Source organism: Calypte anna, chromosome 3 (genome assembly GCF_003957555.1).
Source record: "Calypte anna isolate BGI_N300 chromosome 3, bCalAnn1_v1.p, whole genome shotgun sequence".
Lineage (NCBI taxonomy): Eukaryota > Metazoa > Chordata > Aves > Apodiformes > Trochilidae > Calypte > Calypte anna.
Window position 1 is genome coordinate 78,880,839 of NC_044246.1, and position 12,317 is coordinate 78,893,155.

Genomic DNA, 12,317 nt, shown 5'->3' on the forward strand with positions numbered 1-12,317 from the left:
AAAACAAGTAACAAAAAACCCCCCACTACCCTGTCAGAAGTATTTTCAAGTCAGATTTAAGTAACAAAAAAAAAGAAGATGCATAAGTATTGAAAATTCATACAGTTCTCAATGAAAAGTGAAAACTGAACCCTACAAACAGGACTTTAAAAATTTTACACCAACACTGTGATGTTAAACAGTATATAAACAGCATAGATTTTTATCACATTGGTCCCACCTATCTGAAATTCTAGCTGGTTTCTTTCCTCCTTAGGCTTTCTGCTCGTGCTTTTTTCTTCCAGAAATGCACAGAAGACATGCTTTTAGAAGCATAATAAGGAACTCTGTTCAAATAGATTTTTCCCATAGGACAGTAACATTTCTTAAACATTGCTATAATGAAAATCAGAACTGTGTTTGCAAGTAAAAAAATTTCCAACCACAAGAACAAATAATATTTTCTAGAAGAAGCAGCACTGGCCTCCACTTCACCCTTTACCTACTGACCCTAACTTTACTTACTCCAAACAAAAATCATGGGAATACACAAGCAGCTACACAGCATTTTGAACGAGAATTCAAACCTTTATTACCTTTCAAATATGTGTAAGTGCTGGTATTGTCATTGTGCATGACTCTGCAGAATAACTCTGCATCAGAATCACAATGAATGCAGAGAACAGAATTAACAGAACAGAATCATGCTTTGACCTCAACTCTTTAGTTAAATCTGTAATACATAAAGCAGCGATTCGCTGCCAGTGCTTCAGACATCAGGTAAAATATAACCCTGTTCTGGATCCTGCTCTGAGCACTATGCATACTGAAACGTTCTCAAAAGCATTGTTGTTGGGTTGATTTTTTTCCCCTCTATGCTAACAGCTAACCTGCTTAACTAAGAGTTTGACTGTAAACATCCTTCAGAAAAACACATTTCTACACAAGGACATTCAACAACAAAATCTAAGGGAGTCAGCTACCTATATTTCAAGATGCAAGAGTTCAATCTCACTAATACCAGCAGCAACCTCAGCTAAAATTATTCTGCCATGCAACATATTACCCCAAACAAGCTTCAAATTGAATTACAGTAATTGCTGTACATATCAGACCATCAATCTAATTGAGTACCCTGTACCATCAGCCAGTGCCTTATCACTTTAAATTTAAGAATTGCAATAAAGTGCAATTCCTTTTCTCTGAAACACCCTCATTCTCTGGGGTTTTCTGGGGATTTGGGGCAGGTTGTTTTGTTTTGCTTTTTTTCCACAGAATCACACAGAATCATCTGGGCTGGAAGGGACCTGTGAGATCACCAAGTCCAACCCTTGACTCACTACCACTGTGGTTACCAGACCATGGCACCGAGTGCCACATCAGTCTCTTCTTAAAAACCTCCAGGGACAAAGAATCCACCACCTCCCTGGGCAGCCCATTCCAATGCTTGATCACCCTCTCTGGAAAGAATTTCTCCCTTATATCTTACCTAAACCTCCCCTGGCAGAGCTTAAGTCCATGCCCTTACTTGTAGCTACTTAGGAGAAGAGACTGACTGCCTCCTGGTTACACCCTCCTTTCAGGGAGTTGTAGAGAGTGATGTGGTCTTCTCTTCTCCAGGCTGAACACCCCCAGCTCCCTCAGCCCTTCCTCACAGGACTTGTGCTGGATCCCTTCACAGCCTCCTTGCTCTTCTCTGGACCTGCTCCAGCACCTCAATCTCCTTCCTGAACTGAGGGGCCCAGAACTGGACACAGGACTCGAGGTGTGGCCTCACCACCACTGAGTACAGGGGCAGAATCCCTTCCCTGGACCTGTTGGCCACACTGTTCCTGATCCAGGCCAGGATGCCATTGGCCTTCTTGGCCACCTGGGCACACTGCTGGCTCATGTTCAGCTTCCTGTCACTCCAAACTCCCAGGTCCCTCTGTCTGGCTGCTCTCAGCCACTGTATGCCCAGCCTGGAGCTCCCCATGGGGTTGTTGTGGCCAAAGCGTAGGACCCAGCACTTGGATGTGTTGAACCTCATCCCGTTGGAATCAGCCCAACTCTCCAATCTGTCCAGGTCATTTCTGGTTGGTTGGTTGGTTGGTTGGTTTTTTTGGGGGTGTTGTTATGTTGTGGGGCTTTTTGTTTGGTTTGGTTTTGTGTTGGAGGGGTGGGGAAGAGATGTTAGGAAGGGAGAATTGGAGAGTTAACTATTTTCCTCAGTGTGTTTATTTCTCTTGTACTTTCTAATTATGCTTGAGCTATAAGTATATGGATACTCGGCCACTATTTTTAGGAATGCCTATTATTATTGGCAATTATTATTATCATCTCATTATATGAGATTACTTTTTCTCTATGATACAGACCTGTATGAAACCATCCCTCCCAAGAAGATACCTGTTTTTTAACTGCTTAATGCTTTTAATAGGTGTGAGACAGAGCAGATAAAAAACCCCAAACCTCAGTATAAACATGCTGCAAGTTTCCTACTTAGCATATGAGAAGGTATGAACACTACCAATATTTTCAGCCGAATGAACCAAGACATTCAATTTTATCTATTAGTCAGTACCTACTTGCTAATCTTAAATTCATTCATAATGTTGAATGTTTTTTGCTGTTGCCAAGTTCTGTTGCTGTTGCATTTTTTGTTTTGGTTGCTGTTCGGTTTTGGGGTTTTTTTTGTTTCTTAATAAAAAGGTACACCTCAGAAACTTGATATTCCTCTTTAGCCCATCTCTGCCTCTTCCATGATTCTTATTCTCAGTTTGAAAGAACTGGCAGAAAATAGTTGACTTAGCTAATCCTCTTGACTATCTGTGGAACAAAATAAATATTCCACACAATAAACAAGTGTTCCTCCTCCTCATAATACAATCATTTGAACTAAGGGGCTCTAACATCACCTACATTTCTAGCTATAGGAATCATCTGCAGAACAACAAATTCTTGTCTTTTAGAACTAAATGAAATAATTTAAAGTTTATCACTAAACAGAAGCACTGATAATGACACCAAAACAACTGCTAAGAATAACAGTGGTTTCAGACACCCTGCCAAAACACTGTGTAGACTTTCCACAAAATACTGTTAATAACAAAAACTAGATAACTAGATGCAGCTTTCTGATTCAATGGCAGTTTTGTTTTTATTCCCTCTTTCTTTGAATACCTTTACAACACAAGATTTCCTGAAGGAACAAACAACTTACTATCTGGTTACTTACTAAGAAACAGAATAATTAAGCAGTAACCTCCATCTTGCATAGAAGACTTTACTATGTTAGGTATTACATGAGCATGAAATACAGTGTCAATGTACTTAAGTGTCCCAAGTCCCACAGATACTTTTGTAGCTTCATATACTTTTGCAGAACCAAAATGAAAGAAAAAAGTAACAGTGGGATTGCCCGAAGATGAGCTTTGCCATTTTCACTTTAAATCCCATTTAGTTGACTGTGAGCAGGGGAAGAGGAAGGGACAAATGCGAGCAGAAAAGTAATAAACAGTTGCTGAGAACAACAATGCATACTGCCTACTAACACACAGTCTTCCCATTTGGTGTGAATTCCCTGCTTACCCCTCCCCTGAATTCTAACTCAAGAGAGCAGACACCAGTTGTGTGAACAGATCCATTCTGGTATTAATCATATACACTATGATGCTTGTACCCTAGGAGATCTTAAAAAAACTTCCAACAAACCAACAACCACACACACACTTCCAAATAAAACAAACCCTCTGTGGTAGCTCTAAACACTTATGGGAACTCCTAACACTAAGCTTCATCCAGCTGTCATCCACTTTGGTCCCAAAAGGTGCAGCTCCCAGCCCATTCCCCAAACCCTCCATGCACGCCCTCGTCATCTCCCCCATGGTGGTGGCAGGAGCCATGTTGCTGAATGCAGACAGAGAGCTGAACTACCTGAAAAAGATCTTTTTGTGCTGTTCATTTTTTGTACAGTTTAGCTCCCACGTCCACCTGACCACGCGTTTGGATGAGCGCTCGTGCCTACACAAAGGGTGCAGCAGAAACACGAGGCAGAAACACGATTACAGCACAAGTTATGTGCACGGCAAAACTGCAACAGGAAAAAAGTTACCCTGAAGTCAAATGATGCACCGGTGCATGTGTGGAGGCTCCAACAACAAATGTGTTTTGAAATCCAACTACACAACACTTAATCAACATATTTAACCACAAGCTATAAGCAACTCACTGGCTGCCTTGCTCTGCTTAAGTGAGCCGTTAATGTTAACTCTTAAAACTCCTCAATTTCTGTCATGAGAAACCTGTAATGCCAGAGAAAAATGCCTGGCTTAAACTTAATAAGTTTTAACAGCTCATGCCAAAGAAAACAAAATTCCTGAGAACTGTTACTGAAGACTCCCCCCTTCCTTTGTACACCAAGGCTGAAAGTGGCCTACCAGGGACTCAATTCTCAGAAAGCCTTTGGTATAGAAATTTTAGAAATTTTAATACTTACAAAATAAAAACAAAATTAGCACTCCAAAATAAGATAGTGCACTCTCAAAGCAAGTTTCAAGTGGTTTATCCCACAAATCTTTGACTGTGGTGAAACACAATATATAAATATTTGAAATAAGAAAAATCATTTAATAGAAAACGTGGTGTAACTGCATTTCTAAAGTCATGCGGGTTTTTTTGCATTACAAGCCTGCACAGCACAGTATTACTATATAATGAAACATTTAACTGGCCGAACAAAAAAATTAAAGGCATTTACAAGACAAACAAATTGCATTGGATTTAACATTATTTGCACAAATTACATTAAAAAAATAAATCACTTAAGGCTGTGAATTTCAGTCTAATAACAGAAAGTTAACTCTAGTAATTCCTGAATAATGCTTTCAAAACAAGGACAAGAGCAGGAAAATCGTAATTGCTTGAAAAGATATCCACTTAAACTGACGTATAATAAAAGGCACGGCTTTGCAAACAAGAAAACAGAAGCTTGGGATTAAACCCCATCTACTGTTACACAGAATTTTTATTTTCTCCTAGAGTAAAAACCTGACACCTAACACTACATTTACTGGTATTTTTAGATCTTAGCTTTTGTCCCTTTAGACCTGTCTGTGAAGTTTAGTGAAAGCTCAAGGCATTCAATCCTGAGAAGCGGTGACAACGCATGAAAATATGCTTTCTTCAGAAAGAAGGGTCAGTATCTTAAAGCTGGAATATTTTGTCAATTAAAAAAAATAATTTAAGAAACAGAAAGCTAGCTCAGGAGCAGCCTTTAACTTAAAAGCTAAAGATTGTTAGGTTTGAGACAAGTTTTTGGAAGCATAATAATGAACTCTGTTCAAATAGACTTTTCCCATAGGACACTAACATTTCTTAAATATCACTATTTCACATGGTGAAAAACGTCTTTTGTACAAAAACGGAACTGTCACCCTGCACATACACTCCATAGACACTGTAATATAAAGTTTACAAACCTGACAACTGAAGCAAGAGCAGACAGGACAGGATGGAGATGCTGGCATCAAGAACAAAGTAACCAAATTCTTTCCCCCCCCCCCCCCAAGATCTAGGTAAAGGACAAAGTGGGGAAGGGCATATAAACATTTATCAGGAAGCAAAGAAAACTCTGTTAGCAACAGAAGACTCAGAGAAAAGACCTAGTCAGTATGACAACTCAAAAAAAAAAAAAAAAAGTATCCAAGATCAGGTCTGAATTTTGAAGAAGTACATTTTATGTCATTACATACTTATTCTAACTTAATTAGTACTTTTCTGCGTTCCAGCAAATGAAATATGTCTCCTGGAATATAGGGTCTGAATGAACTTATTCCTCATGAAGTCGTCTTATACAACTTTTTATATTCTTTTAGCCGTCTGTATTATGACTATACAGAAAATACCCAAATCCATCCTACATTAAGACTGCACCCTCAATTTTTTATAATTTACAGGCTAAAAGATAAAGATTCATGGTTAAGTTTTAGTGAATGACTTCTGACTATTGTTTGAAATGGGTGATACAACCTCACAAATAAGAATAGAATAACAGATCATGCAAAAGTACTAGTGCTTTGAAATTCCCAGATGAACTGCTATATGACCTTTGATTTCAGGAAAATGGGAAATTACTGGTATGTAGGAAGAGATCTTCAACAAGAGAACTTGTATCAATTCTTCCACATCACGTGTATTAAAATACTTTGACCAGTTCACCTCTCACTCCCCAGAAAACTAATGCAGTTGGCAAGCCTGTTTCAACTACAATAAATTCTTATGACTAATACTGTAACATCTGTAACATAAACAAAGTAATGTATGTGCCAACAGCCTTTATCAGACACATGAAAGGCAGGAACTGTTCTATCTCCTTTTGTGTGAGCTCAGAAGTTCTCCACAGGTCTAAGTCTCAGAATTACTGGACTGCAGCACTGCTATGACCAACCAAAAAGCCTGAGGGGGGAATCTCATTTTGAACAATTACAAGTAGGGCTGTTCCCTCTGAAATCCTATTCAGAAATTCAGAACCTAAATAACAGTGCACCTGTAATGGAAACAATACTAACAAGTCACTAAACCAGACACAATTTAGACATCTTCATTGCTATTTTCCCAGCTGCTGTAGGTCTCAATGTAGTAATAATTAAAAATAAATAAATCCAGGCCCCTCTCTGCTAGGAAGAACTACACCACTGCAAGGATTTATATTTTTTTTTTTTTTAATCAGCAGTCTTCACCTGAGATGAAAAGCACACACTGGAAAAGTAAAAGTAAAATAAAACACCAAGAAGCAACAAATCCCTAAACCACCAGTCGAATCTGTGACGCAATCCCGGCAAGCCCAGCTATTCCCACACACTTAATACGCTGTGTATCACACACGCAACACCAACACCACGCACCTTACCGGCACACACACGGAGCCACAACGGACACCTCAAAACCAGCCCGCCCTCGATGCAGAGCCCCACCACCGCAGCACCACGCCGAGGAAAAAACACGAACCGCCTCAACGCGGGGACCCATACGGTACCGACCCGATGGGGAGGCTCAAACCTCGGACCCGGACCCGGTGGGGCGGTGAGGGATCGGAGCTGCGGAGCCATTGTGCGGGCGGCGCGGCAGAGAGCGCCCCCGCGCGCTGCCTTCCCGCCGCTGCCGCCACTGCCGCCCGCCCGCCCGCGCGCTGGCCCCGCCCCGCCCCGCGCGGCTCCCGCCTGCCCGCACCACGTCGATGACGTAGCGCTATTTCCAGCCCGGCCAGGCCGGGGCTCTCGCGTTACGGTGGTTGTTGTTATTTACCCCGCGACACCGGCACCCCTGTACCCCCCCCCTACCCACCTACACTTTTTCTCCTCAGGGCCGGGAAGAGAGGGGGAAGAGGTGAAGGTGGAGAGGAGCGAGATTGTTTTGTTGTTTTCGTGTGGGTTTTTTTTTTTTATTAAAAAAAAAAAATCTAAGTTGTGCTTTTTTTTTTTTTAAGTGGTATTTTTTTTTGCGGGAAATTCAATTTTTTTACTGGGCTGCTCAGGGAGAGCGAGGGGAGAAAAAACTTTGCCCGCTGCACGGCGATCGGCCCCAGCCGCTCCTCTTACCAGGTTCTCGTAGCTCCGGGGATGCTCCTTGCCCGTCCAGTCCGTACGCTTAGGCAGCAGCTAGGGGAGGGAGAAGAAGGCACCCGGTGAGCGGCTCCCCTCCCCCGAGGAGCCCCCCAGCAGTGCCCGGGATGGGGCGGGGGAAGCGGGAGAGAGCGAGGGAAGGGGGAGGGAGGCCGCAGGCGGGGCGAGCGCCGGGTGCGCGGCGCCTCTTACCTCTTTCTCCGCGACTTCTCGGATCAGGACCTGCGGCAACAACAAAGAGGGTGGGGGGGGGGGGACACAAGAGAGGGGGAGCGGTTTTACAAAAAGAAAAAAGGGAGAAAGGAAGGGGACGCGGCTGCGAGCGCGCCGCCCTGCCCGGCCGCCCCCTCCCCGCCAGGCCCGGTGGCGCCATCCATCCATCCCCTACCTGAGCCGCTTGCTGGCAGGGTCCGTCCTCCAAAAAGCGAGCGATGAGGAAGTAGAGCTCTGAGGGGAGAGGAGAGGCGATGAGGGCTGCCGCTCGCCCCTTCCCCGCGGGCTTTTCTTTCTTCCCCCCACCCCGCCGCCCCTCTCCGGCTCCCGCTCGGTTCCCGCCGCCCCGCACGGCGGCTCGCCCGGCACTCACCCGCTCGCAGCTCCGCCGTGTGCCTGCTGCCTCCGTCCCCGGACATGGCGAGGCGAAAACCGGGGAGGGGAGGGGGGGGAAAGGGGAGGGGGGGAGGGAGATCGGGCCGCGCTCCCGCGGCAGCGTCGGGGCCCAGCGAAACGCGTCCGCCCGCCCGGTAGCTGTCACTGTTCGTTCACCAGGAAGAGTCTCGGCTCCACCATTCAACCCACGGGCAGGAGGAGGAAACAACAACTCACAGCAACCCGCCGCCAACGCCGCTGCTGCTGCCGCCGCCGCCAGCCAGCGAGCGCGAGCGAGCGCGATCCCTCCGCCCGGAGAAAGAGTCCCCTCCTCCTCCTCCGCGCCCCCCTCCTCAGCCCTCCCGGCCCCTCGCAGCCCCTCCCCGTCCCCCCCGCGCCCCTCAGTCCCCGGCACGGGGGCGGTCAGGCAGGGATCGGGGGGGGGGGGAGCCGGGTCCCCTCTGCCCCCTCTCCCGCCCCGCCGCCGCGGCGGTTCCCGGCGCTGGCCGGCTGAGGGGGAGAAGGGACGAGGGCGAGCTCTACGCCTTTATTAGCGGGCAGGCGGGCTCAGGCAGAAGATGTCGGAGAGGCAGAGGCGGGGTGGGCGGGAAGGCGGCGGGCTGGCAGCTGAAAGGCGCTTTCTCTGCGAGGTGCGGGCGGCCGGAGCGCGGAGGGATACGACGTTACGGGGAGGAGGGGCCGCGGCGGGGCAGCGGCGATTCGCGGCGGCGGGGAGGCTGGAAGTTACCGAGTTTCAGTGTCGCAGAAATGGGAAGCGGGCGAAGCCAAAGTGCCCCCGGGGAGCGCGGCCCCGCTGGGGAGGCGGGCTGAGGAAGCCCGTCCCTTCCCCACCCCCCTCGAACCTCCCCTCTACCCCTTCGCCCCTCTCCCCCCGCCCGCCGCGGATCCCCCATCCCCCGTACCAGGCCCCTCCCGGGCGCGGGGTTTCGGCGGCCCCGGGGCTCCCTCGGAGCCCGGCAGGGGCCTCGGGGCGCTGCGGCTTTGGCATTAGCGCGTAAGTGCCAGTGTCACGCGTTGTTGGTTCTTGCGACATCGTGCCCGGGGCCGGGTTCGTGGTTTAGGTCTGGGGTGGGGTGAAACCCCAAACAACCCAAAACGCGCTTGTATTCGTTGCTTGGCAAAGCTGCCTCGGCCAGCGCTGCTGCTGGGGTCTGGGTGCTTGCCTGCCTGTGGCCGTCGGGCTCGCAGGGTGCTCGGTTTGAGAACTTTCCTTTGGAAAAGAAAAAAAAAAAAAAGCAGACAACCTCAAACAGCTATTAATGATTTTATTCATTGTTCTTGCCGCCAGCCAAATCAGCCTGACGAATCATCTTGGCTTCTGGGAGCGATGGCAAGAGGAGGAGTGTTGTCAACGCGAGGACAAGCGAGGGATGGCGATGCCTGCAACCTATGGCTGAACTGGAGGTAATTCACTAGCGGATCAATAACGTACCGAAGGTTCCTGAAAGGCTGCAACATTGTACTGAGCATGATTAGCGATTAAATCATTTATTTGTTTAATGTTTGGTAGATCGACGGTGCCGAATAAACGTTCTGATTGGTGCTGTAGCCGTTTGCTGCTTACAGTCAAAAAGGAAAAGAAAATAAAACCAGAACAAATGTCCGCCAATAATTACCTTTAAAAACAAAAAAACAAAAAACAATCCGTACCGAAGAGGAAGGGGCTTGAAGGAGCGTAATTACTTCTTTTTATGGTTTGCAATGCATCTGTCCTTTTTCAGGTCGCGTTAGGGCCTCGCAAGAACAAATATGTTTGTGGACAATAATGAATTTAGCAGGGATCGATCTAAGCAGGGGAAGCTGTCAGGTTTTTTAATAGTTAATTTGAGCCATTTATTAGGTAATGTAACCTGTGCAGCAATGCCAGAAGTACATTTAAAATGATACATAAGTTAGACAAAGAATATTTTGTGCATAAAGACCCCGAAGCTCTCAACCGTGGAACTTTTAACAAAATTCAATTTAAACTGTACTTCTGTGTAACTAAGGGGAGGCTGAGTTGAGCATTTTTATGTGTTTCCAAGGCCCACGAGCTCGGTGTAGGAGCTTACTGCTTGAGCTTTGTGCTTGGCACAGCAAGAAAGCTTGCTGCAGCCACCCTTTTGCTTTACTGCACAAACGTAACCATGAAAGGTTAGAGAAAGGAGGCTAAGATGCCACATGCTCCTGTAAAGTCGTGTTATTAAAAGTGATAGAAATTAAGATTTATTTAGCAGATGCCTAGGTCCTATGTATTTTGACATACAATTATCAAACGTCCTAAAAATTCTTCAGATCATCACCGAGAACATTGTCGGTAATCAGCAGGGTTAATGTATTTTGTAATGCAAGAAAAAAAAAAATTAAGATGCAAAATCGTGCATACTAGGTTTGAGTACCTCATCTGTAGCTACTCTCACTTCATATATTTAAAAACGTATGGGTGTTTTCCTTTCCTGGTTTTTATAACAATAACCACTCTGTGATTCAGCTTCATTTTAAACCCCCACTTCAAATAATTGAAATGGCAATGAAATAATATTTACCATCTAATAAAGATTTAAAAAAATAAAGCGACTTGAGTCTTTTCTTAGTGATGGAAAATGTGCATTGCAATATCTCGTATTGCAATATCTCTGTTCTCACAACAAAGGGCTACGTGAATAATGTGATTAACATTTTAATTTTCCCTTGGTGTGTACATAAAGTATATTTCTGTATGACATTACTGAAATTGCTAAAAAAGGAACAGAGACATTTTAACAGTTAAAGAGGATGAAAGCAGAGGAAAACTATCCTGAATGGATTGAACTTCCCTGTTCTTTTGGCAACTCGTAACTTTTCCTGATGTGGTTTGAAATGCAGCCCACAGGATCAAAATGTTCGTGGTGTTTTGACAGTAAAATAAGGTTTGTGTCTTTTATTTAAACCATGTAGATCACCAAGGAAAATGGAATCCCAGTCCCTGATGTGAGTCTGAGCATCACCGAACTACAAATAATATTTAATAAACAGCATTTACAAACATAGATATTTCACTTCTTTTTACAGACAAAGTTTAATGGGGTTTTTTGTTTATCTGTGGCTTAGCATGGAAGTCACACAAGCAACAAGAGGTGAAATTATTCTTGTTTGGTGGTACATGTTAGAATGAGTCTTAAGATTTCTTGCAGCATTAATAAATATTCCACTAATTTTCAGAGCTAATGTAAAAGTTTTTTTCCATCTTGCAGTTTAATTGAGGATGTTTTTGTTACATACAAGTGGAAAAAAATATCCTCATATTTGAATATTTTCTACTATAATTGTTTTCCTTTGAAATAATTCCTTTTCTTTCATGTGATCTTGTCACTTTACATTATCCCTTAGTAAAAATACATGAGTTCTGCTTAGTCAGCAAAATTTTATGTTTTTAGGAGATTTTTTTACTCTGAAAGATATATATTCCAAAAAAAAAAAAAAGCAAGCAATCAAGCAATTACTTTTCTTTCTCAATTATAACAATTATTAAAGAAAATCTGAGATTAATTTAGTAATTTGTTTTACTATCTGATCGCTTTTCATATTCTTTCTGCAAATGTTGCATTCTGTTATTTTGTAACTTTCAAATATAAACATTCACACCTTCACTAAAACAATTCTACAGAAAAACACCAATAAAGTTGATAGGTAAAACTTTGTCACTTATGGACTGATCCTGTAGGTTGGTTGTTTTGGTTGGAGTTTTTTTTCCCCTCTCTTGGCCTTAAAATTTTTTTTCCCCTCTCTTTTTCCCCAGAAGTGCTATAAGCACTTCAAATATCCAAATACAGAGATACTGGAATTCTTGTGAATTACTGGTTACTTTATATTATAAGAATGTGCTATATTTGATTTTTCTGTATCTTGTCAGTTTTGTGTTGTGATTTTTTTGAGGTTTTTTTCTTACTAATATTTTTTCACTTATAATTGTATCAATTACCAGTATAGTTTAATAGCTTGTAATCAGAATATGTGTTACTTGAAACTTAATTGTGGCCGTTCTTGACATGAAAATCCTTTGGCTTTTTTTTGTGAAATTTGCTCTTTTCTTTAAAGACAAAGGAAAGTATTTAGGGTTTGTAAATTGTCAGGCTGAACAATGTAGCTAAATATTTGAAGCACAATATT

The 12,317-nt window shown here is 43.9% G+C and overlaps 2 protein-coding genes across 2 annotated transcripts in view; one reads left to right on the forward strand and one right to left on the reverse strand.

The window, feature by feature from the left end:
* PHIP (pleckstrin homology domain interacting protein) overlaps nucleotides 1-8,453 on the reverse strand; it is a 111,673-nt gene extending 103,220 nt beyond the window's left edge. The window contains exons 1-4 of the mRNA XM_030446811.1: nucleotides 8,167-8,453; nucleotides 7,969-8,027; nucleotides 7,773-7,802; nucleotides 7,557-7,616 (exon numbers count right to left, since the gene is read on the reverse strand). Coding sequence (XP_030302671.1) covers nucleotides 7,557-7,616; nucleotides 7,773-7,802; nucleotides 7,969-8,027; nucleotides 8,167-8,212 — 195 coding nt within the window. The 5' untranslated portion in view covers nucleotides 8,213-8,453. The remainder of the gene's footprint in view (nucleotides 1-7,556; nucleotides 7,617-7,772; nucleotides 7,803-7,968; nucleotides 8,028-8,166) is intronic.
* A 293-nt stretch (nucleotides 8,454-8,746) lies between these two features.
* LOC115598070 (splicing factor, proline- and glutamine-rich-like) lies at nucleotides 8,747-10,721 on the forward strand. Its single transcript, XM_030447560.1, has 2 exons — nucleotides 8,747-9,183; nucleotides 9,478-10,721. The coding sequence occupies exons 1-2, from the start codon at nucleotides 8,747-8,749 to the stop codon at nucleotides 9,584-9,586; spliced, it is 546 nt and encodes a 181-aa protein (XP_030303420.1). The 3' UTR covers nucleotides 9,587-10,721.
* The last annotated feature ends 1,596 nt before the right edge of the window (nucleotides 10,722-12,317 follow it).